This window comes from Somniosus microcephalus, chromosome 1 (assembly GCF_052327205.1).
Source record: "Somniosus microcephalus isolate GS21.2 chromosome 1, FLI_Smic_1.0, whole genome shotgun sequence".
Lineage (NCBI taxonomy): Eukaryota > Metazoa > Chordata > Chondrichthyes > Squaliformes > Somniosidae > Somniosus > Somniosus microcephalus.
Window position 1 is genome coordinate 313,676,445 of NC_140987.1, and position 25,113 is coordinate 313,701,557.

At 45.1% G+C, this 25,113-nt stretch overlaps 1 protein-coding gene across 1 annotated transcript in view; it reads left to right on the top strand.

Moving 5' to 3' along the window:
* The window catches only part of LOC147124860 (SH2 domain-containing adapter protein B-like), a 209,612-nt gene extending 186,221 nt beyond the window's left edge, over positions 1 to 23,391 (top strand). Inside the window, exon 5 of the mRNA XM_085994066.1 lies at positions 19,310 to 23,391. Within this exon, the coding sequence (XP_085850192.1) occupies positions 19,310 to 19,493 (184 nt within the window). The 3' untranslated portion in view covers positions 19,494 to 23,391. The remainder of the gene's footprint in view (positions 1 to 19,309) is intronic.
* Positions 23,392 to 25,113: the final 1,722 nt, after the last annotated feature.

The window sequence follows — 25,113 nt, forward strand, 5'->3', positions numbered from 1 at the left end:
TTATGTATGTATGTCTGTATATATTCCTTTGCGTGTATGTGTATATTCCTTTACTTATGTGTATGAATGTATGTATTTAATTGTGACTTTCAGAGAAAGTAACTTATTGGAAAATCATAATTAAATACATACATTCATACACATAAGTAAAGGAATATATACATACATACATATACGTAAAGGAATATATACGGACATACATACATAATTACTTTAAAGAATATATTACTGATGAAAAGTTTCTTTCTTAAAAATGTTGGAAATGTTACATTACTCATTTTAGAACAGTCATTTTCACATTTAATAAACACAGCAAATTCAATTCACACAGCCACAATTGCTCCTTCTACCTACAGTACTGAAAACCCATTTAAAAAAAAAATTAAACTTTAAAACTTACCTCAGCATTTCTTAAAATAACTTTCCTCCCTTTCCCAAACAAAAATATTGCCTTTCAGAAGCTCCACGATAAAATATATCTTCCTCCGCAGCCTCTGGAGCAACTTTACACATGCTTTTTTCATGTGTAAGTTGTAAGGACTTAACCTCACTGAATCCATGAATGAAATCAACGAAATTCACTGCGCACGCGCTGCCTGTGCAGTCGCACGCAGCCTGTGCCTCTGAACCCCTTCGTTCAGAGGACAGGAAATGCCGGTTTTCCCTGCATGCGCTGTGCATGCTGAAAACCGGCATTTCCTCCGGCCAGATGCGTGAGTACCCCGACCGTACTCACGTGTTTGGAACGGAATTAATAGGCCAATATAGTTACTAATAAATCCAATAGAGAAATAAGGAGAAATTTCTTTTACTCAGAGAGTGGTTAGAATGTGGAACTCGCTATCAAAGGAATTGGTTTGCGGCAAACTGCTTAGAAGCTTTCAAAAGGAAACTAGATGAGTACATGAGAGAAAAGGGAACAGAAAGATATGCTGAAAAGCTGAGATGATGTAGATGGGAGGAGACTCATGTGGAGTACAAACACCAGCGCAGACTAGTTGGGTCAAATAGCCTGTTTCTGTGCTGTATATTCTAAGTAATACTATGTAAACTTAGATACAGGAAACTTTTGTTTAACCAGAGGATAAATGTCCGGAAAATGCCCGGCAAAATTCAGGAGCCATTTCCTATAAGTTTTTTTACTTCTTGTTGCTTTTTTTTTCCAGTCAGGCTCTGCAAATCCTAGCTGAAGCTGTTGCTTAGGTACAAAGACCGCTTTTAAGCTGTGGCTGACTGTTTTGAAGCTGTTGCTAAGCAACAGGGTTTGTTGATTCACACGGAGCTCAAAAGCTCCGTATGTTTTAACATTAGCGCTGGTTTCTACGGCAGTTTTGATGGTACGGCACCAGCTCGGTCCCGTCAGTGCCGGATACCAGAAAGTTTCCTGTATAAAGCTCTCTATTGCTTCATCTAAGTCATTTGTAAATATCGTGAAAAGTTACGGCCACAGTACAGATCCCGGGGGACACCACTAGTAACATCCTGCCATTTTGAGTACATGCCTATTATCCCTACTCTTTGTCTCTTACCTCCAAACCAGTTCACTACCCATGTCAATAGGTTCCCTCCAGTTCCATGTGCTCTCATTTTTGTTAACAGTCTGTTATGTAAAATCTCATTGAATGCCTTCTGGAAGTCCATATAGAAACATAGAAGATAGAATCAGGAGTAGGCCATTCGGCCCCTCGAACCCTCTCCGTCATTTAAGGAGATCATGGCTGATCATCCAAATTCAGTACCCTTTCCCTGCTTTCTCCCCATATCCCTTGATCCCTTTAGCCTCAAGAAATATATCCAACTCCTTCTTGAATATATTTAATGAATTGACCTCAACTGCCCTCTGTGGCAGAGAATTCCACAGGTTCACCACTCTCTGGCTGAAGAAAATCCTCCTCATCTCAGTCCTAAATGGCTTACCCCTTATCCTTAGACTTTGACCCCTGGTTCTGGACTCCCCGCCATCGGGAACATCCTTCCTGCATCTAGTCTGTCTAGTCCTGTTAGAATTTTATAAGTTTCAATGAGATCCCCTCTCATTCTTCTAAACTCTAGTGAATATCAGCCTAGTCGACCCAATCTCTCCTCATACGTCATTCCTGCCATCCCAGGTATCAGTCTGGTGAATCTTCGCTGCACTCTCTCCATGGCAAGAATATCCTTCCTCAGATAAGGCGACCAAAACTGCACACAATACTCAAGGTGTGGTCTCACCAAGGCCCTGTACAACTGCAGCAAGACATCCTTGCTCCTGTACTCGAATCCTCTCGCTATGAAGGCCAACATACCATTTGCCTTCTTAACCGCCTGCTGTACCTGCATGCTTACCTTCAGCGACTGGTACACAAGGACACCCAGGTCTCGTTGCACTTCCCCTTTTCCCAATCTATTGCCATTCAGATAATAATCTGTCTTCCTGTTTTTGCCACTGAAGTGGATAACCTCGCATTTATCCACATTATACTGCATTTGCCATGCATCTGCCCAATCACCCAACCTGTCCAAATCATACTGGAGTTTCTCTGCATCCTCCTCACAGCACACACGCCCACCCAGCTTTGTGTCATCTGCAAACTTGGAGACATTACATCTAGTTCCCTCGTCTAGATCATTTATATGTATTGTGAATAGCTGGGGTCCTAGCACCAATCCCTGCGGTACCCCACTAGTCACTGCCTGCCACTCGGAAAAAGACCCGTTTATTCCAACTCTTTGCTTCCTGTCTGCCAACCAGTTCTCTATCCAAGACAGTACCTTACCCCCAATCCCATGTGCTTTAATTTTACACACTAATCTCTTATGCAGGACCTTATCGAAAGCCTTCTGAAAATCCAAATACACCACATCCACTGGTTCTCCCTTATCTATTCTACCAGTTACATCCTCAAAAAATTCCAGTAGATTACTCGAGCATGATTTACCTTTTGTAAATCCATGTTGACTTTGTCCGATCCTGTCACTGTTTTCCAAGTGCTCTGCTATTACATCTTTTACAATGGACTCTAGCATTTTCCCCACTACCAATGTCAGACTAACCATTCCATAATTCCCTGTTTTCTCTCTACCACCCTTTTTAAATAGTGGGGTTACATTAGCTACCCTCCAATCCATGGAAACTGTTCCAGAGTCTATAGAATTTTGGAAGATGACCAGCAATGCATCTACTATTTCTAGGGCCACTTCCTTAAGTACCCTAGGATGTAGATTATCAGGCCCTGGGGATTTATCGGCCTTCAATCCCATCAATTTCCCTAACACCATTTCCCTACAAATACTGATTTCATTCAATTCCTCCCTCTCATTAGACCCTATGATCCCCGACATCTCTGGGAGGTTATTTGTGTCCTCCTTTGTGAAGACAGAAAGTATGTATTTAATTCGTCTGCCATTTCTTTGTTCCCCATTATAAATTCCCCTGATTCTGACTGCAAGGGACCTATGCTTGACTTCTGTTGTGTCCGTCAGTAGTAAGACACAGACTGCAGGAGAATGGTACAACAGGTGTTTACTCAACGTGGCTCACTCTGGAACTGAACTGTACAGATGACTACTCAGTGCTATATACAGGTGTGGTCACTGCCGGTACTACAGTATACATGAGCTGTAAAAAGTAGTTCCCCCCCTTAAAGGTATATACATTACAATTCCTCCCCTTTTAGATTAACAGTACCATAACACTCATTTAACAATTAAATATCAAACTAATTACAATTAACACTTTTAACATACAACGTTAGCTGAAAATAGTCCAGTCTTTGGGGAGGCTTTCTGATCCTTTCTGGATAGCGCCTTTCCCGAGTGTCTCGCTCTTGGTGCGGAGGCGATTCTGGCACCCTGTCGTCGGTTGGGTCATCAGCTTCCGATGCTACTGTTTCTGGGGTAGATGCGACCTGTACGTTGGGTTCCTCACCAGGTACGTATGGGCGAGGCATGGGGTTGACTTGTTCCTGTGACTCTAGGATCTGGTCAGCATGGCGTCTCACGATGTTCTCCCCAATGTCCACTGTGTACATTAGTGGGCCCTGCCGTGTGCATATCGTTCCTGGCTGCCATTTTTCTGTTCGGTAGTCACGGGCCAAGACTGGTTGCCCTACATTGAAGCTCCTTGTTGGCTTCTCATGGATGTGCTGGAATTGCTTACTCTTAACATCTCTTCGTACATTTGGTCTGAACAAATCCAGGCGAGATCTTAACCTTCGGTTAAAGAACATCATGGCCGGGGCCTGGTTGGTGACTGCATGTGTCACATTCCGGTAGGCGAACAGGAAATTGTCCACCTTGTGCTGCAGCGGAATGTTGTCATTGTACATAGCCTTTATTGCCTTCTTAAAGGTTTGTACGAACCTCTCAGCCAATCCATTTGTGGCTGGATGATACGGGGCGGATGTGTAATGCCTTACCCCATTCTTCTGCATAAACCTCCGGAACTCTTTGGACACAAACTGTGGTCCGTTATCGTAGCAAATCTGCTCTGGCAAGCCATTCCTGGCAAAAATGGTCCGTAGGACTGCAATAGTTTTCTCCGTGGTGGTGGAGGACATTTTGATGACCTCAGGCCATTTCGAGTGTGCATCCACGGCTATTAAAAACATTGAGTCCATGAATGGACCAGCAAAATCAATATGCACCCGTTGCCATGGAGATGAGGGCCACTCCCATGGGTGTAGAGGGGCATGTGGTGGTGCATTTTGGACTTTCTGGCATCCTGAGCAGCTCTTGGTCAGGTCCTCGATTTGTTTATCGATTCCCGGCCACCACACATAAGCCCTGGCTAGGCTTTTCATTTTTACCCCTCCCAGATGACCCTCATGAAGCTCATTGAGCACTCTATCCCTTAACTTGGGTGGAATTACCACTCGGGATCCACACATCAAGGTCCCCCGGCACACTGACAGCTGTTCTCTTCTTGTCGAGAATGCTGGCAACAGTGAGTCGCCATGTGCTGGCCATCCCTTCACCGTCAAATCATATACCCGAGACAGTGTCGGGTCATTCCCGGTCTCCTTTTCTATACGAGCGTTAGTTACCGGTAGGTATTCAACTATAGTCGAATGAAATATTTCGACAGGATCCACTGCTGGTGCTTCCTCCGCAGTAGGCAGTGGCAGGCGTGATAGCCCATCAGCATTTCCATGCTGTTTCGTGCCCTTATATTCAATCTCATAGTGGTGCGCCCCTCGAAAGAGTGACCATCTTTGTAGTCGTTGCGCAGTCATCACCGGAACGCCCTTCTTCGGATTAAAAATGGAGACAAGAGGCTGGTGATCAGTCAGCAAGGTGAATTTCTGCCCGTGCAGATAGTGATTGAACTTTTTCACTCCCCACACTAGGCTGAGGGCCTCCCTGTCAATCTGGGCGTAGTTACGCTCGGCTGAGGTTAGTGATCATGCCGCAAAGGCTATTGGCCTCTCTGAGCCGTCCGAGAATTTGTGCGACAGCACCGCTCCAATGCCGTAGGGTGACACATCACACGCCAACCGAATTGGTTGTGCTGGGTTGAAATGGGCCAATACCTCTTTCGATGTGTTTAGTGTTTTGCTCTTCTGGAAAGCTCGTTTACATTTGTCACTCCACTTCCATGGCACTCCAGTTTGCAGCAGGGTGTTCAGTGGGTGTAGTATTGTAGACAAATTTGGCAAGAGCTTATGGTAGTAGTTTACCAGCCCGAGGAACGACCTCAGTTGTGACACGTTTTCCGGTGCTGGAGCCTTGACTACTGCCTCAATCTTTTCTGGGGACTTATGTAACCCCTATTTATCGATAATGTGGCCACAATACGAGATCTGTTTTTTTTTTAAACTTGCATTTGGGGCGGTTAGCTCGGAGCCCATATTCCTTCAATCTAGTGAGCACCTGCTCCAGGCTGGCGAGGTGATCACTGTCATTTTCACCCGTGACCAGGATGTCGTCCAAATAACACTGGGTCCCTGGGATCCCTTGCAGGACTTGTTCCATTGCCCTTTGCCAAATAGCCGGAGCTGATGCTACCCGCCGGTTGTATTGGTAGAGACCTTTATGGGTGTTGATTGTGAGGTATTTTTTTGATGCTTCTTCTACCTCCATTTGCAGATACGCCTGGGCCAGATCAATCTTAGTGAAGCGTTTCCCTCCAGATAGCGAGGTGAAAATATCTTCAATCCGCGGAAGTGGATATTGCACGGTGTGAAGGACTGGGTTCACTGTTACCTTAAAGTCCCCACAGATGCGAACCTTCCTTGGTTCCCCAGGCGTGCTGCTCAATGACTTTTTCATCACAGGGACGATGGGTGTAGCCCACTCGCTCCAGTCTACCTTGGACAGTACTCCTGAACGTTCCAAACTCTCCAGCTCTGCTTCGCCAGCTGGGCGGATCGCATAAGGTTTTGGGCTTGCGTTTTCTTCGATTTTAATTGTTGCTGTCATGCCTTTCAGTGTTCCGAGTCCTTGCTGGAACACTTCTTGCGCGTTGGTTAGGATCTTTGACAGTCGCCCAGGTGTGACGTCGTCATCCTTTTTGGCAGCCACAGTCAGTGCTTGTATGGAATGCCAATCCAGCTGTATTTTCCGGATCCATTCACGTCCCAGTAATGGTGGTCCTCCATCTTGCAATACATACAGGTCTAGTTTTGGTGTTTCCTTACCGTTATATATAACGGTCACCCTTATTTTTCCTTTGGGGTAGACTTTTTGCCCCGTGTACGTCTTCAAAATAATTTTTGTGTCTCTCAAGGGTATGTGTGAGAATAGCCGCTCGTAGTCCCGTCGGTTTATGACTGTTAGGGCTGATCCTGTGTCCGATTCCATTTTTACCTGGACTCCTGCTATCTTGAGAGTGACCCAAATGGTTCGGTGATCCTCCGTTTTGATCACATTATGTAGTTTCAGACAACTCAGCTCCCTGTTTTCGGAGTCGGTATCACTCTTTTGTTCGTCTGAACTATTCTCCGTCACCTTATGTACCTTCTTGTACTTTTCTTTTGGAGATTTCTTATTGCTGGTTTTCTTTCCCGACCTGCAGACTCGTGCTATGTGTCCTACTTTTCCACACTGTCTGCACACTTTGTCTTTGAACCAGCAATCATTGTGGTCGTGTGTTGTTCTGCCGCAGCGATAGCACTTCTCTGATCTGTATGACATTTCGTTTGTGCCATATTCTTGCGGTCTCTGTTGTATCTCTGCCGCGCCCCGTGCTGCTGCTTCGTGTAATACTGCCATGCTGAAAGCCTTGTCCAGCGTAAGGTCCTTTTCAGATAAAAGCCGTTTCTGGGTTCCTTTACTTTGAAGCCCACACACAAACTTGTCCCTTAAAGTATCTGCCAGTCCCGTTCCAAACTGGCAGTGTTTCGATAGTTTGCGCAGTTCTGTTAAATAATCAGCATTGCTTTCATCCTTATGCTGGTTCCGTTTGTGAAACTTGAATCTTTCTGCTATCAGCAGCGGTGTGGGGTTTAAATGTTCCTGTAGTATCGTCACTATGTCTCCAAAACTTTTCCACTGGCTTCGCTGGGGTTACTAGATTTCGTAATAAGCCATACGTCTGCACCCATTAAATTTAACAATACCGGCACTTTCTTGTCATCTGACACCTCATTTGCCTTGCAGTATACCTCTATTCATTCGACATATGTAGTCCAATCTTCGACTTCATTGTCAAATGCGGTGATACTGCCACTCTTCGGCATTTTGGGTGTGGTTTAAAATGGTGTCTCCTGTGCTTTCCTTCCTCCCCCGCTGCTGCCAACGCCGCTCTCGGCGGTCCTCGTGGCAATGGCGGCGCCCTGTAGGTTTCGCGCGCTTCTCCTGCGCTGCTGCCAACGCCGCCCTCGGTGGTCCTCATGGCAATGGCGGCGCCTCGCGGGTTTCTGCGTGTCTCTCTCCCTCGCCTCGACGCTGCTCGGCCCCTGAATACCGGCCGCGCCCTGTGCGCTCTGCCCTCTCTCTCTCTCTCTCCCGTCGACGCTGCCCGGCCCTTTGCTGTGCCGCTCGGTCGGGCTCTAGCCCGCCGCTGTCCGGGAAGGGTCTGCACACTACCTGTTGCCAGCCCATTTCGCTGGACCACCGCGACTGGAAAGCCAAGCCTGGCTCTCAACAGCCTCCCCCGCAATTCTCGAGTCTCTGCTGGATGACTGGGCGGTTGCCCGTGGTCGACGCCCGTGTCTCTGGCCTTGACCTCCAATCTACTGGTCTCCAGGAACGAATCCCTGGGAGGTGATGCAGAGTTGCAGGTAGGATCGAATTTGCCTCGTTGCCAATGTTGTGTCCGTCAGTAGTAAGACACAGACTGCAGGAGAATGGTACAACAGGTGTTTACTCAACGTGGCTCACTCTGGAACTGAACTGTACAGATTACTACTCAGTGCTATATACAGGTGTGGTCACTGCCGGTACTACAGTATTCATGAGCTGTAAAAAGTAGTTCCCCCCTTATAAAGGTATATACATTACAACTTCACCAATCTTTTTCTCTTCACATATCTATAGAAGCTTTTACAGTCAGTTTTTTATGTTCCCTGAAAGCTTACTCTCATAATCTATTTCCCCCCTCTTAATTAATCCCTTTGTCCTCCTTTGCTGAATCCTAAACTGCTCCCAATCCTCAGGTTTGCTGCTTTTTCTGGCCAAATTATATGTCCTCTCCTTGGCTCTTATGCTATCCCTAATTTCCCTTGTTAGCCACGGTTGAGTCACCTTTTTTGTTTTATTTTTATGCCAAACAGGGATGAGCAAATTCTGTAGTTCTGTAGTATAAATAACATCCATAGACACTCCCTTATCTACCATGTTGATTACATCTTCAGAAGATTCAACTAGGTTTGTTATACATGACTTGCCCTTTAGAAATCCACGCTGGCTCTCAGTTCATATTTGTCCAAGTGCTCAGTCATTCTGTCCCTAACAACGGATTCTTGTAACTTCTCCACAACAGACGTTAGACTAATAGTTCTATACTTTCCTGGTTCATCTCTCCTACCCTTCTTAAATAATGGAGTGATAGTGGCAATTTTCCAATCCAAGGTAACAATTCCTGAATCAATTGGGTAGACACATGGCAGATGACATTTAACACAGAGAAATGTGAAGTGATGCATTTTAGTAAGAATAATGAGGAGAGGCAATATAAACTAAATGATACAATTTTAAAGGGGATGCAGGAACAGAGAGACCTGCGGGTGTACTTGCCTGCCTGCAACATTTGACATAGTTGACCACACCATCTTCCTCAAACGCCTCTGCTCCGTCATCCATCTCGGTTCTAGCCTCACCTGGTTCCATTCCTACCCCTCTAGTCGGAGCCAGAGAATCACCTGCAATCGCTTCCCTTCCCGCTCTCACACCATTGCCTCTGGTGTCCCCCAAGGAGCTATATTTGGCCCCCTCCTATTTCTTATCTATATGCTGCCCCTCGGCAACATCATCCAAAAACACATCAGGTTGCACATATAGAAACATAGAAGACAGGAGCAGGAGTAGGCCATTCGGCCCTTCGAGCCTGCTCCGCCATTCAATGAGATCATGGCTGATCATCCAAATTCAGTACCCTGTCCCTGCCTTCTCCCCATATCCCTTGATCCCTTTACCCTTAAGAAATATATCCAACTCTTTCTTGAATATATTTAATGAACTGGCTTCCACCGCCCTCTGTGGCAGAGAATTCCACAGGTTCACCACTCTCTGGGTGAAGAAATTCCTCCTCATTTCAGTCCTAAATGGCTTACCCCGTATCCTTAGACTGTGACCCCTGGTTCTGGACTCCCCGGCCATCAGAAACATCCTTCCTGCATCTAGTCTGTCCAGGCCTGACAGAATTTTACAGGTTTCGATGAGACCCCCTCTCAATCTTCTAAACTCCAGTGAGTATAAGCCCAATCGACACAATCTCTCCTCATACGTCATTCCTGCCATCCCAGGTATCAGCCTGGTGAATCTTCGCTGCACTCCTTCCATGGCAAGAACGTCCTTCCTCAGATAAGGCGACCAAAACTGCACACAATACTCAAGGTGTGGTCTCACCAAGGCCCTGTACAACTGTCGCAAGACATCCTTGTTCCTGTACTCGAACCCTCTTGCTACGAAGGCCAACATACCATTTGCCTTCTTAACCGCCTGCTGCACCTGCATGCTTACCTTCAGCGACTGGTGCACAAGAACAACCAGGTCTCTTTGCACTTCCCCTTCTCCCAATCTATTGCCATTCAGATAATAATCTGCCTTCCTGTTTTTGCCACCAAAGTGGATAACCTCACATTTATCCACATTATAGTGCATTTCCCATGTTTCTGCCCAATCACCCAACCTGTCCAAATCGTACTGGAGTTTCACGACATCCTCCTCACAGCTTACCCTCCCACCCAGCTTTGTGTCGTCTGCAAATTTGGAGATATTACATCCAATTCCCTCGTCCAGATCATTAATATATATTGTGAACAGCTGGGGTCCTAGGACCGATCCTTGCGGTACCCCACTAGTCACTGCCTGCCACTCGGAAAATGACCCCTTTATTCCAACTCTTTGCTTTCTGTCCGCCAACCAGTTCTCTATCCAAGTCAATACCTTGCCCCCAATCCCATGTGCCTTAATTTTGCACGCTAATCTCTTATGTGGGACCTTATCGAAAGCCAAATACACCACATCTGTTGTGTATGTAACCTGTTCCACCTTAAGAGAGCTTAAGCCTGTTCCACCTTAAGAGATGTACTACTTTCTCAGGCTGCTGTAGACATAATACCGGGGGTGAACACACCGGTATATAAGCACTGTGCAGTAATCTTGTATTCAGTATAGTCCCTACCTCCAACCAGTAAAGACCTGTTTTTATTGTTACTCATTAGTCTGTGTTTTAATTAACTAAATAATTCACAGACTTAACACTGGCGACGAGTCAGGTTCTTACCCTGCGGCAGTTATTCCACGGCGGTTGAAGAGAGGTTTCAAACCTCACCACTCACCACCCCACTGGAAGCAACAGGCATTAGGACCCTGAAGCCTCCATCAGCTTGTGAACCGGAGTAGAAAACAGGTCTTTACTGGTTGGAGGTAGGGACTATACTGAATACAAGATTACTGCACAGTGCTTATATACCGGTGTGTTCACCCCCGGTATTACGTCTACAGCAGCCTGAGAAAGTAGTACATCTCTTAAGGTGGAACAGGCTTAAGCTCTCTTAAGGTGGAACAGGTTACATACATCCACTGGTTCTCCCTCATCTATTTTACCAGTTACATCCTCAAAACATTCCAGTAGATTAGTCAAGCATGATTTACCTTTTGTAAATCCATGTTGACTTTGTCCGATCCTGTCACTGCTTTCCAAGTGCTCTGCTATTACATCTTTTATAATAGACTCTAGCATTTTCCCCACTACCGATGTCAGGCTTACCGGTCTATAATTTCCCGCTTTTTCTCTACCATCTTTTTTGAATAGTGGGGTAACATTAGCTACCCTCCAATCCATGGGTACTGTTCCAGAGTCTATCGAGTTCTGGAAGATGACCAGCAATGCATCTACTATTTCTAGGGCCACTTCCTTAAGTACCCTGGGATGTAGATTATGAGGCCCTGGGGATTTATCGGCCTTCATTCCCATCAATTTTCCTAACACCATTTCCCTACAAATACTGATTTCTTTCAGTTCCTCCCTTTCATCAGACCCTATGTTCCCCGGCATCTCTGGGAGGTTATTTGTGTCCTCCTTTGTGAAGACAGAACCAAAGTATGAATTTAGTTGGTCTGCCATTTCTTTGTTTCCCATTATAAATTCCCCTGATTCTGACTGCAAGGGACCTATGCTTGACTTCACCAATCTTTTTCTCTTCACATATCTATAAAAGCTTTTACTGTCAGTTTTTATGTTCCCTGCAAGCTTACTCTCATATTCTATTTTCCCTTTCTTAATTAATCCCTTTGTCCTTCTTTGTTGAATCCTAAACTGCTCCCAATCCTCAGGATTATTGCTTTTTCTGGCCAATTTATATGTCCTCTCCTTGGATCTTATGCCATCCCTAATTTCCCTTGTTAGCCACGGTTGAGTCACCTTTTTTGTTTTATTTTTATACCAAACTGGGATGAACAAATTCTGTAGCTCATCCATTCGGTCTTTGAATGTTTGCCATTGCCTAACCACCGTCAACCCTTTGAGTGCCATTCCCCAATCAATCCTACCCAACTCGCTCCTCAGACCATCGTAGTTTCCTTTATTTAAATTGAGGACCCTAGTCTCTGAGTCAACTACTTCATTCTCCATCTTAATGAAGAATTTGATCATATTATGATCGCTCAGACCCAAGGGGCCTTGTACAACAAGATTACTAATTAATCCTTTCTCATTGCATAATACCCAGTCTAAGATGGCTTGCTCTGTGGTTGGTTCCTCGACATATTGGTCCAGGAAACCATCCCATAAACACTCCAGGAATTCCTCCTCCACAGTATTGTTACTAATTTGGTTGGCCCAATCTATATGTAGATTAAAGTCACCCATGATGACTGCTGTGCCCTTATTGCACGCTTCTTTAATTTCCCGTTTAATGCCATCCCCAACCTCCGCCTTACTGTTGGGAGGTCTATATACCACTCCCACTAATGTTTTTTTCCCCTTAGTATTTCTCAATTCTACCCATACAGATTCCACATCATCAGAGCTAATATCCTTCATTACAATTGTATTAATCCCTTCTTTAATCAGTAATGCTACCCCACCTCCCTTTCCTTTTTGCCTATCTTTCCTGAATATCGAATACCCCTGGATGTTGAGTTCCCAGTCTTGGCCATCCTTGAGCCACGTTTCCGTAATCCCAACCAAATCATATTCGTTTACCTCTATTTGCGCAGCCAATTCGTCCACCTTATTAGAAATGCTCCTCGCATTAAGACACAAAGCCTTCAGGCTTGTTTTTTTAACGCTCTTAGACCTATTAGAATTATTATTTACTGTGGCCACGTTTGATTTAAACCGTTGATTTCTCTGACTGCCACTTTTGTTTTTCTCCTTCCTATCTTTTGCTTTTATCCCTGTTTCCCTTAACTCTGTCTCCCTGCTCAGGTTCCCAACCCCCTGCCATTTTAGTTTAAACCCCCCCGAACAGTGCTAGCAAACCTCCCCGCAAGGATATTTGTCCCGCTCTGGTTCAGGTGCAACCCGTTCAGCTTGTACAAGTCCCACCTTCCCCAGAAGCAGGCCCAGTGATCCAGGAAACTAAAGCCCTCCCTCCTGCATCATCTCTTTAGCCACGCATTCATCTGCTCTATCCTCCTATTCCTATACTCACTAGCACGTGGCACCGGGAGTAATCCAGAGATTACAACCTTTGAGGTCCTGCTCTTTAATCTGCTACCTAGCTCCCTAAATTCTTGCTGCAGGACCTCATCCCTCTTCCTACCCATGTCATTGGTCCCAATGTGAACCACGACCTCTGACTGTTCACCCTCCCCCTTCAGAATGCCCTGCAGCCGTTCAGTGACATCCTTGACCCTGGCACCAGGGAGGCAACAAACCATCCTGGAGTAATGTTTACGGCCACAGAAACGCCTATCTGTTCCCCTTACGATAGAATCCCCTACCACTATTGCTCTCCCACTCTTTTTCCTCCCTTCCTGAGCAGCAGAAGCACCCCTGGTGCCAGGAAGTTGGCTGCTGCTGCCTTCCTCTGGTAAGTCATCCCCCTCAACAATATCCAAATCGGTATACCTGTTTGAGAGGGGGATGGCCACAGGGGTCCCTTGCACTACCTGCCTGCCTCTACTGCTCTGCCTGATGGTCACCCATTTCCCTTCTGCCTGTGCAGCCCTTACCTGCAGTGTGACCAACTCACTAAACGTGTTATCCACGACCCTCTCAGCATCGTGAATGCTCCAAAGCCCATCAATCCGCAGCTCCAGCACCGCAATGCGGTCTACTAGTAGCTGCAGCTGGATGCATTTCTGGCACACATGGTCGTCAGGGACACAGGCAGCGTCCCTGAATTCCCACATAGAGCAAGAGGAGCATAACACAGGGCTGGGCTGTCCTGACATGACTTACCCTTTAATTAATTTAAATTAATTCACTATCACCAATTATAGATAAACTCTAAGGCACTTGTATGGTTTACCAAGAGTCCCCGCTACACCAGAAAGACCTTAGCAACTATAAACCACAGAGTTAAAGTTTAAAAAAGAGAAATACTCACCAACCAATCACTTACCTGCTCCCTGGTGACGTCACACTCTGATTACTTTTTACCTCTCTCCCCGCTGCTGAGTTGGTAAGCCTCGCTGCTCCCTGGAACTGGTCGGGCCTCGGTGCTCGCGCCGGTTTTTATACCATGCTCCTCACCTCGCTGCTCCCTGGAACTGGTCAGGCCTCGCTGCTCGCGCCGGTTTTTATACCGCGCTCCTCGCCTCGCTGCTCCCTGGAACTGGTCGGGCCTCGGTGCTCGCGCCGGTTTTTATACCGGGCTCCTCGCCTCGCTGCTCCCTGGAACTGGTCGGGCCTCGGTGCTCGCGCCGGTTTTTATACCGCGCTCCTCGCCTCGCTGCTCCCTGGAACTGGTCGGGCCTCGGTGCTCGCGCCAGTTTTTATACCGGGCTCCTCCTCGCTGCTGCCTGGAACTGGTCGGGCCTCGGTGCTTGCGCTGGTTTTTATACCGGGCTCCTCCTGCTGACGACACCCAGCACTGCCTCTGATTTGTCACGCTGCTTGTCCGACATCCACAACTCGATGAGCAGAAATTTCCTCCAACTAAATATTAGGAAGACCAAAGCCACAACATTTGCGATTGGAGGATTCCCGTGGCGGATGCTTCCAACCTGTAAAATATCTATGCATTTACCTGGTGGCCTGGGAGGTACAGAGACTCGCGATCCTGGGCCTCTGCGGGTACGCGCGGGCAGAGGCCCACGTATCCCAGAGGTGCATGCGAACCGCAAGCGCCCCTGGGATATGTGAGCCGGCCCAACCAATAAAAAAAGGGAATCCCCATTCATACTCTTGGGAGTTGCGTACGTACGGAATCTCCCTAAGTATGAAGGGGTATCACTTAAAAAATATACGAACACATGAAATAAATAAATAAATAATTTACATATTTGAAATTAATTAAAATGCCATTTAAACAAAAATTTGATTTTTGGAGAAAAAAATTATAAGTTACAGCGGGGCTAAAAATAAACTTACCTTATTGGACAGGGTTTTTAATTAGTGACAACACTTTATTTTTCTATTTTTTTTAAACTCTTATGCTGGTAACAGATGCAACTGATTCTGCAGTTTCAGTGGCTGTTTGCTACTTCCTGCAACTGAAACAGCTTTCTCCAGTTACTTCAGGTTTTTGGTAACAAGGGAGTGTTGGTTCAAGTGCAGAAGTCCCTCATTCTTATTTAAAGAATCACAACACCTGCTCACAGTTGTGGGGAATGTACTGGCAGGCGACCTCGCCCTCCAGGATCGACAGCAGAGGGAGCGGAGGCAGCAAGGAAGACTGGAACCTGTGCGCAGAGGCAGGAGGAGGAGGAGGGCCATGAGGGCTTTCAACAGGAGGCCTTACCCACCTAGGGTCTTCCGACAGCACAACTCCTACCTTCAATTAAGCCAGGAGCAGTGTCTTGGGTGGCTATGCTTCAGCAAGGTGGTGGTCACAGAACTCTGCTACCTCCTGCAGCCTGAGAGCAGGTCCAACACGGCTCTCCCATTGGCAGTCAAGGTCACTGTGGCACACCACATCCCCCATCATACCACCCCTGTGTCACGGAATATCACTGTCCTGGGCACAAGCCTGAAATGAGACATACCACAAAAGATTTGAAACACAATTATTAAATTTATCAATAATCACAAGACACATATTTACAATTATACTATTAACTAATCACCCTGGTGCAATCCCTTAGTCCTTCGTGTGCCTTTACCTACTCTAGTGCTCCTATGAAGGCTGCAGCGTGGCTGGTGGAAGGCTGCTGACTTTCAGTGGGGGGAGACTGCAGATTATCTTGCAGGACGACCTCGAGCAGCTCTTGACCTGGAAGGCCGGGCTGTAGACCGCACCACTTCAGCCTGGGCTGCAACAGTCTGAGCTGGCTGTCTGACAGGCAGCAGCAAGGGCAGTGGTGGGAAGTGGAATGCTGTCATCCTGAGAGAGGACAGTAGGGTCCTGCTCCACTGACCCACTGCCACTCCCCCAGGGCGGCGCCTCAGCACTCCCAGCAATCTGTTGTACCACAGATTGCTGGCCTGCTGTGACACCCTGCAAGTCCCGGTCGATAGTGGTAAACCCAGCCATGATGGCAGCAGTTTAAGCTTGGGTAGCTTCAAGACTGCATGACAGCGGTCTGAGCTTGGGTGGCATCACGTTCAGACTGCATGACAGCGGTATGAGCTTGGGTGAAATCATTCGGAGACTGCATGACAGCGGTCTGAGCTTGGGTGGCATAATTCGGAGACTGCATGAGAGCAGTCTGAGCTTCCACTGCAGCACTAAGACATTGGGTAGGTTCCGCCTGTGCTGCAATGTAAGCTGCGACATCATCCATCAGACGCACCATCATGTCTGGGTCGGCACGATCGCTCTGGGAGTGCACCGTCATTTCCAGCTTGGATACCCTGGGCTCCAAGCTCTGCGCAAAGCCCCGTGCAATGTTGGAGGCAGACTCCTCCACGATCCTTGATATTGCCGAGACGCTCTCTGGCAGCCTTGCCATTGCACCCATCATTTCTGCGTGCATGCCCATCATCCTTCTGAAGGCCTCCCCATCGAGGTTCCCATCTGAGTCCTGTGCAGCAGAACTCATGCGAACTCGCCTTCCGGGGAGCTGGCCCCCAAGCTACCCTTTCCCCTTGGCCTTGCTGCAGCCCACTCATGTCCGGTGCCTCACCCTGTGCAGATCCCGCTTCTACACTAGCCTCTAAAGTACGCGCAGTGCCAGTTTCTGAGCTGGTGCCTGCGAGTGACAGATGCAGTGATGCTGTGTCGTCTTTCTCCTCCTCCTTCTTTACCCCCCCCTTGCTCTCAGTGGTGCCCTCGGGGACAGGCTGCTCAGGTGTTTATTGATTATTTGAAAGCACAAAGACACAAGAGTCGGGTTATGGTGAGGGCGGGGAGAGGTAGAGCACCGCCCGCCTCCTCTCCACCCTGGAGATAAATGCCTCGAGAGCTTCATCAGAGAACCTAAGGCCTCTCTCCCTCCGTCTATGTTCTGCCATCACTACTTGTAAGTGTTGCTTCTCCATCCGTCTCCTTGCTGTGCTGTTGGGGCAGCTAAACCGCCTGACAATGAGGCGCTGCAGCCTCACTGCACCTTCCCTTTAAGTAGTGGAAAAAGCCAGTGGCGATCATGACTGTGAATTAGACCGTCCCCGATATTGGCCCACCTTTTGAGTGTTAAGCCAATGAGCAGCAATTCTCGCACTGAAATCACGACTACAATCATGTTAATGAAGTGTGAGCACGAATTTTGCATCTTAACCAGACCATTTTCAGGTGGTGCAGCTTAACCTCATTTAGGCTTAACACTGCCCCTTTCTCGGCTATATCCAATTTTTAGCCCATTCTGTGGCTGGGATTTGAGCACCAGTTACCACTTTGACAGATGTGTGATCACAGTGATTTGATAACCTATGTTAACCGCTGAGCAGTCTCCCTGTACCATTTTATTATAATATCTAGCTGCCTGTTCTGTTGCCCTGGTTTTACTATTGTCATCTTACTCCTTTGTGAATTTGTTTTATTCATGTAAATCCAGAGCCACTACCTTCAGTCTTCCTAACTTATTATTGCGATTTTCCTTGCAGCCTTGTCAGAGTGCTGGTGAAGTTGCTCTCCAAGACCCAGCTCTGCCTCCCAGCGCTAGCTCCACTCCTGAGCAAGCACAAGGCTCTGTCCAGCCCTTTCAAGCACTCCATTTTTTAGTTGGGTTTACATTGGGACAGAGGAGGTTTTTTTAAGTGCGTTGAAGCTGTGACAGGCAGGTGAATGCTGGAGGGAGCTGGGCAGTGCCAACATCTGCAGCAATTTTCACACCTTTTCGCACTGGCTGCCAGCTACCAAATTCTGGACACCTGCTGAACAGATGTTGGGGGCCATGTGCAGCAAAATTCGTCCTGGACAGGGAGATGGGTTTGGCCTGGGGCTGAACTAGAGAGTATTGCTTTTTTGTATTCTTCTACATGAAGTTTTGGGTCCAGAGATATAGCTGGAGGGCGGGGGGGTGCGGAGGAGAGCAGAGGGGTCTTCCTATTGCACAGGGAAGGAGGCTTGGTTTAGCCAGGTTGGCGGCTGCTACTCAGTATAACTACGATAGCATTTGGGCCATAGCTGTGGGCAGCATATAAAACTGGTAACGTTTTGATCTGATTTCCTTTGAAAAAGAAAATAAAACTTATTCCAGTGTGGGATAGGTCCCATACTGCAGTGCAGTTTCTCTTGAAATCTTGTCAGAGACAATAAACATTATTATTGCAAAAGCAAAATACTGCAGATGCTGGAAATCTGAAATAAAAACAGTAAATGCTGGAAATACTCAGCAGGTCGGGCAGCACTGGCGAGAGGAACAGAGTTAACGTTTCAGCTCGATGACCTTTCATCAGAACTGATCAAAGTTAGAGGTGTAACAGATTTTAAGCAAGTGCAGGGGCAGGAAAAGGGGGGAGGGGAGGAAAGGACTGTGATAGGGTGGAGGCAGGAGAGATTAAATGACAAAAGAGATGGTGCGAACATTATTATTGCACACACAAGAAACATCAAAAGAAAATGGCCATATTCAGGAATTTTGGCTATACTCCTGACCTGTGCTTTTAGTTTGTTCATGTTTTCCAAACAATAAATCACTTCATCTGCATTCCACAGTGAGTTTTACTCAGTAAATTGAGAGTGTTAACCAGACCAGACACGGACCTCGTTTGTGCCAAGAATAGGTACAGTAGAATCTACTGGATCTGTAGGTTTTCTAACTACTTTATAATGGATTTTATACGTGGATCAGTGCAAATTCAAAACTTGAAATTCAGAACTGGTGCTGTAGTTTGTTACTTAACTGATAATATTTAGAGTTATTTTTCTTGCCCAGGAAGGCAGTCCAAGAGAGTACAAGCACTGTGATATGTTTACCTCACTTGTATGGCACAGTAAGATGTTGACCAATCCTTTAACAGAAAGCTCCTATCCTAAGACGCTCATTCCTGCTATGGAATTGAAATTTAAATTGAGACTTTGAAGCTGTTCTAATTGCTACGCCTGTAGTGATCTCGACATGATGGGGAATGGAGCCACTTCACTGGAGAGCTACCTCAATAAAAACAGAGTATCTAGTTATGCATTTCAGTAAATTGTGGTTGATTTTTATTTGTAATTCTGCTTATTTACAGGAGCAGCCAAGGTTTCATGCACATGAAACTGACCAGAACCAAAGATAAATACATCCTGGGACAGAACAGCCTTCCGTTTGACAGTGTTCCTGAGATCATACACTACTATACCACCAGAAAGCTACCCATTAAAGGAGCAGAACATTTGTCACTGCTCTACCCTGTAACAGTGCGAACACTGTAAAATCTTTCCCCAGTTCAGTTTCCTTCCTATGGATGGGAGATTGACCAATTACTTAAAACTGCATGGAGTGGGCTGGTCATCACCAAGTGGCCCAATTTCAGAGATATATGGAGACCAGATACTGCAGACTAATATTGTGTGTTTCCTGTGTGAACATTATAACATTTATCTTGTGGTACTGCTGCACTGTTGCATGAATATGATTTTGTTCAAAAACCCACAATGCAAAATTGTTACCAATACTTTACTAATCTACTGAAATATTTAAATTCTTCCTTGTAAGTGTCTGAAGTTAGTAAAATTTGATATAATATGGTGCATATAGTTCATTACACTCTCTACCCTGCGTAACAATACAGATATATCTCTGACCTTGGTGATTATTTATGAGGATCTGTAAATACTGTGGCTAAATATATATAAATATATTTTTATCTTTTTTTGGTACAGTGTAATGATGCCTTTGGGGTACTTCACCATGCTTTTTAGTTTTAGACAAAAGAAAATGTATTTCGCTTTGTATTAGGTATTGGTACTTACATTAATATTGATGATGGATTACAAAAGCAAAGAAAATACACTCATGCTAAGGGAAGAACTTACACTTATTTAGCGCCTTATGTCCTCTGGACATGGCAAAGCACTTCACACTCGATGAATTCCTTTCAGAGTGCAGTCACTCTTGTATTGTAGGCAAACACAGCAGCCAATTTGTGCACAGCAGGATTACAAACAGTAAATGAGGTAAATAACCAGATAACCTCTTTTGGTGGTGATGTTTGAAGGGGGAATGTTGGCCAGGGCATCTTTGAATAATGCCATGGGACCATTTAAGTCCACCTTAGATGACAGGGCCTCAGTTTAATGTCTCATCTCAAAGACAGCACAGCCAACAGTGCAGCACTCTTTCAGTACTGCACTAAAGTCTCAGCCTAGACTATGTGTTCAAATTGCTGGAGTGGGACTTGAACTCATTATCTACTGACTCAGAGGCAAGAGTGAAACTAATTGACAATCCTAGAAGATGGCTACTATTTGAGAGATCAGGTAATGGGTTCTTGTACACTTAATTAAAATCACAAGATTGTCCAAGTTCATAGAATAGTACAGCACAGAAGGAGGCAATTCTGCCCATCGAGTCTGCGCCGGCTCTTTCGAAGAGCAATCCAGTTAGTCCCACTCCCCCGCTCTTTCCCCATATCCCTGCAATTTTTTCTCCTTCAAGTATTTAAGTTGAGACAAGCAGTTCAGACAAAGCTTCTCATTTTGAAGTCATTAATTTGAAATCTTAGGAATTTTTGAATCTACAAATTCAGGCTAATAAATCAAGTTTCAGATTTAAGTTTTTAATGTTCCAGCTCTCCCAAAGAGAATAAGATGCAAAATAATGTTCTGAATAGAGCCCCAAATAACTATATATAAATTAGCCTATTGTATTAAAAGTAAATATTTATGCAGGGTTATATTCATTTTTACAGAATGTCATTAAATGAAGCTTCTAACTGCAAAGCACTGTCACCAAAAGTTGAGAGTAAAGATTAAAATGCATTGCCATGTGTATGACCCATAGAAACAGAAAAATAGGAGCAGGAGTCGGCCCTTCGAGCCTGCTCTGCCATTCAATATGATCATGGCTAATCCTCTATCTCAATACAGGAAACTTTGTGCTATCCAGCACCGACGGGACCGAGCTGCTGCCGTTGCCTAAAAAGTGCCGTACACTCCAGAGTTAATGTTGAAAGATACAGAGATTCTTATCTCCGTATCTGACAACAATCACTGTTGCTTAGCAACAGCTTCTAAACACTCGTGTGTGGCTGCAAGGGTCTGTAGCTAAAGCTGTTGCTATAGCTACAGACCTTGCACTGCTTGACTGTGGAAAAAAAAGCAAAGAAAACAAACAAGAAGAATAAAAAAACGGCACCTGATTTCTGCCGGTGGCTCCAGTTTGCCGGATAGCTCACCTCCGGATAGCACAAAGTTTCCTGTACCATATTCCCGCTCTCTCCCCATACCCCTTGATGCCTTTTGCAACAAAATATTTGCATTACATCACCGTTGCAAAATATTTTTATGGGTAAAAAAAAATCAGGACCTTTTGTATTCCTTCCACTTAGGGGTTTTGTGAAATTCCTGCTGATTTTTATTGGAATCTATATTAGATAATCCAATTTCAAGAAAATTCTCAAATTGTTCACGGTGGCTCTTATTTACAAAATGCTCAGTCAGACTCCCATCAGTCAACCTAGACCATCAGTAGTAGCTGATGCCAAGTTGTCATAATAAAGGAAAGATTTTGGTTTTCTGGTTGATGAGATAAAATGAGCTGCCAATTATGAAAAGTTGTGATTTTCACAATGGGGGCTATGCCCCCCAACCTTGGACCTTAATCACTTCTAGTTATCAAGAAATATTATTGTTCTTTTAATGGCCAATTTTCTTCAAACAATGTTTCATAATGAGCAATCTACCTCTCCTATCTCTCACACCTTTGTTTAGTTATGGAGGCATTGGTTGGTCACCTTGATTGAAAAGAAATGGAAGTTGTCCATTTGTAACCACAGATGTTTAGGGTCTAGGCATTACTTTAAACACAAAAAAGCCTGGTGAAAGAAAAAGAAAATTTGAAGAGATATTCTACCTTTTGTTGACCTACAAGCAGTAGACTGGCTCCCACCATCACCAGTACACATGTTCCCTCCTTCCCAATCTCCAGTTGTTCTCTTCACTTTGAATTGATTTTCAGGAGGTAACAGTGATGGTGCTCAAACAGCTGGGAAGTAAACTAATTTGCATAATTTCCCATATGGGCAAGCTCACTGCAGCCCTGAAGATACTAAAAATAGGATTGTCAGATTGCATGCCAAAATTTCAAACAGAATACACTTGCTTTTATTGCTTTGTGCAAATTGTTTTGTGCATATTTATGTTCATTAAAGAAACAGCTGTGTTTTCAAACTCGTGTTGAATTTTGCCATAAAACCTGGATGATAACACATCGCTGGCAGTGGATTAAGGCTGTAGGTTGATCTACTGGTCTCCATAAGTAACTTGAGCTCCTCTTTCATAGTTATGACTTTCTCGGTTATTTTATTGAATTACTGCTTTGTAAGTTTCTATCATCCTTCATGTAACACATCAAAAAAAACTGCTCCCAAGATCAGAGGTGACAAAATGTTTATTTAGAGTTTTAAAATAATTAATGAGTGTTTGTTGTTCAAACATTACACCCTGAAGACTAGATCACTTCAGTGTGTTTACTTTGTTGCACCTCTAGCCTACAGCCTCCCAACTGACCAAGCTGATACCCTCAGTCACTGTAAAGAGCCTATTAGCAGTCACCATGTTTCCTTGGTGTTACAGCACACCATCATTTTTGCCAGATATGACAAATGGAAGTTCTCTCTATGAAACATTATCTGTAGGCCATCTGTGGTGCATCATAATTTGTCAGATGTAACGTGAACCATTTTCCCCCTTGTACAAACTAACGTTATACAACAAATGTATGAATGACATAGTTGCAATTTATTAACTCTCTTTTCTCCCATAGAGAAAATGAGTAATGTGTTTTTAATTGCTTGTTGCGGGTTAGGTCAGTGCACACACCATTCTGAAGTGTGATGGAGATGGTATTAATGCACATACTGTGTAGGACTTATCCTGAGTTATGGCAGCATTCGATACATTTTATGCAGTGCTGGACTGTCTTCGCATACTGTGGTTGATTTCAAAACCATTAATTTCATAACCTACTAATCCTGATTCATTTGTAGAAACAATCTCCTTTTAATCAGTGACTTTGTTGGAGTTGACTAATTTCCATGAAATTTGTTTTCTGCTGTTCTATGCTGGTTTGCACTTTAGTGAGAGAATGAATAAATGTCAAAATAAAAAATGTTTCCTGTGTGTTTTTACATTATCCACATTCTGATTTCATCCAAGATGAGGTATTTGGCTCTCCACTGCACATATTTGTAGCCCTGTCGAGTGTGATTCAAAGAAAGAACTAGAGTCATACGGCACAGAAGGAGGCCATTCGGCCCATCGAGTCCGTGCCGGCTCTCTCTAGAACAATACAGTCAGTCCCATTTCCCCTGCTCTATCCCCGTAGCCCTGCAAGTTTATTTCCCTCAAGTGCCTATCCAGTCTTCCCTTGAAAACATTGAGTGTCTCCGTTTCCACCACTTCCGTTTGCAGCGAATTCCAGGTCATCACCACTCGCTGCGTAAAAAGGCTTTTCCTCACATCCCCCTGTATCTCTTGGCCAAAACCTTAAATCTGTGTCCCCCTAGTCCTCGTACCATCAACTAGTAGGAACAGCCTTTCCCCGTCTAGCCTAATCTTGTACACCTCTATGAAATCACCCCTCAACCTCCTTTGCTCTAATGAAAACAAATCCAGCTTCTCCAACCTGTCCTTGTAGCTAAGATTCCCCCATCCCCAGAACCATTCTGGTAAATCTCCTCTGCACCCTCTCAAGTGCCCTCACATCCTTCCTAAAGTGTGATGACCAGAACTGGATGCAATACTCCAGTTGTAGCCTAACCAGAGCTTTATAAAGGTTCAGCATAACTTCTCCACTCTCTACCTCTGTTTATGAAGCCCAAGATCCCATATGCTTTGTTAACCACTATCTCAATATGTCCTGCCACCTTCAGGAATCTATGCACATTAACTCCCAGGTCCCTCTGTCCCTGCACACTCTTTAAAACTGTGCCATTAAGTGTATATTGCCTCTCCCTGTTCCTTCTGCCAAAATACATCACCTCACACTTCTCTATTAAATTCCATCTGCCACTTGTCTGCCCATTCTGCTAGTATTTCTATGTCCTGTTGCAGTCGATTGGTATCACTGTTTGCCACACCCTCAAGTTTGGTGTCATCGGCAAATTTGGAGATTCTATTCTGTATTCCAATATCCAGGTCATTTATATATATCATAAAAAGCAGTGGCCCCAGCATTGACCCTTGGGAAACACCACTGTCTACCATCCTCCAGTCTGAAAAACAGCCATTTACCACAACTCGCTGTTTTCTGTCCTTAAGCCAATTCCTTATCCAAGCTGCCACTGACCCACCTATTCCATGAGCCTCAATTTTGTTAACCAGCCTTCTATGTGGTACTTTGTCCAACGCCTTCCAAAATTCATGTAGACAACATCCATTGCAATTCCCTTCATCAATCCTCCCTGTTACTTCAACAAAAAATTCAATTAGATTAGTCAAACACGATCTGCCTTTTACAAATCCATGTTGGCTCTCCTTAATTAGCTTAAACCTCTCAAGTGCCTGTTAATTTTTTCCTTGATTATTGTTTCTAAAACTTTACCCACCACTGATGTTAAACTTACCGGCCTATGGTTACTAGGATTGTCCTTACACCCTTTCTTGAACAATGGTGTCACATTTGCCACTTTCCAATCCTCGGGCACCTCCCCCGCATATAGGGAAGATTGGAAAATTATGGCAAGCCCTTCCGCTATCTCCCCCAGCTCCCTTAGCAACCTGGGATGCAAACCATCTGGACCAGGCAACTTGTCCACTCTTATGCGTGCCATAATTTGATTGGATTGGAATGGATTAGATTGGAACATGACTTGTATTCGTTTGGAATGGA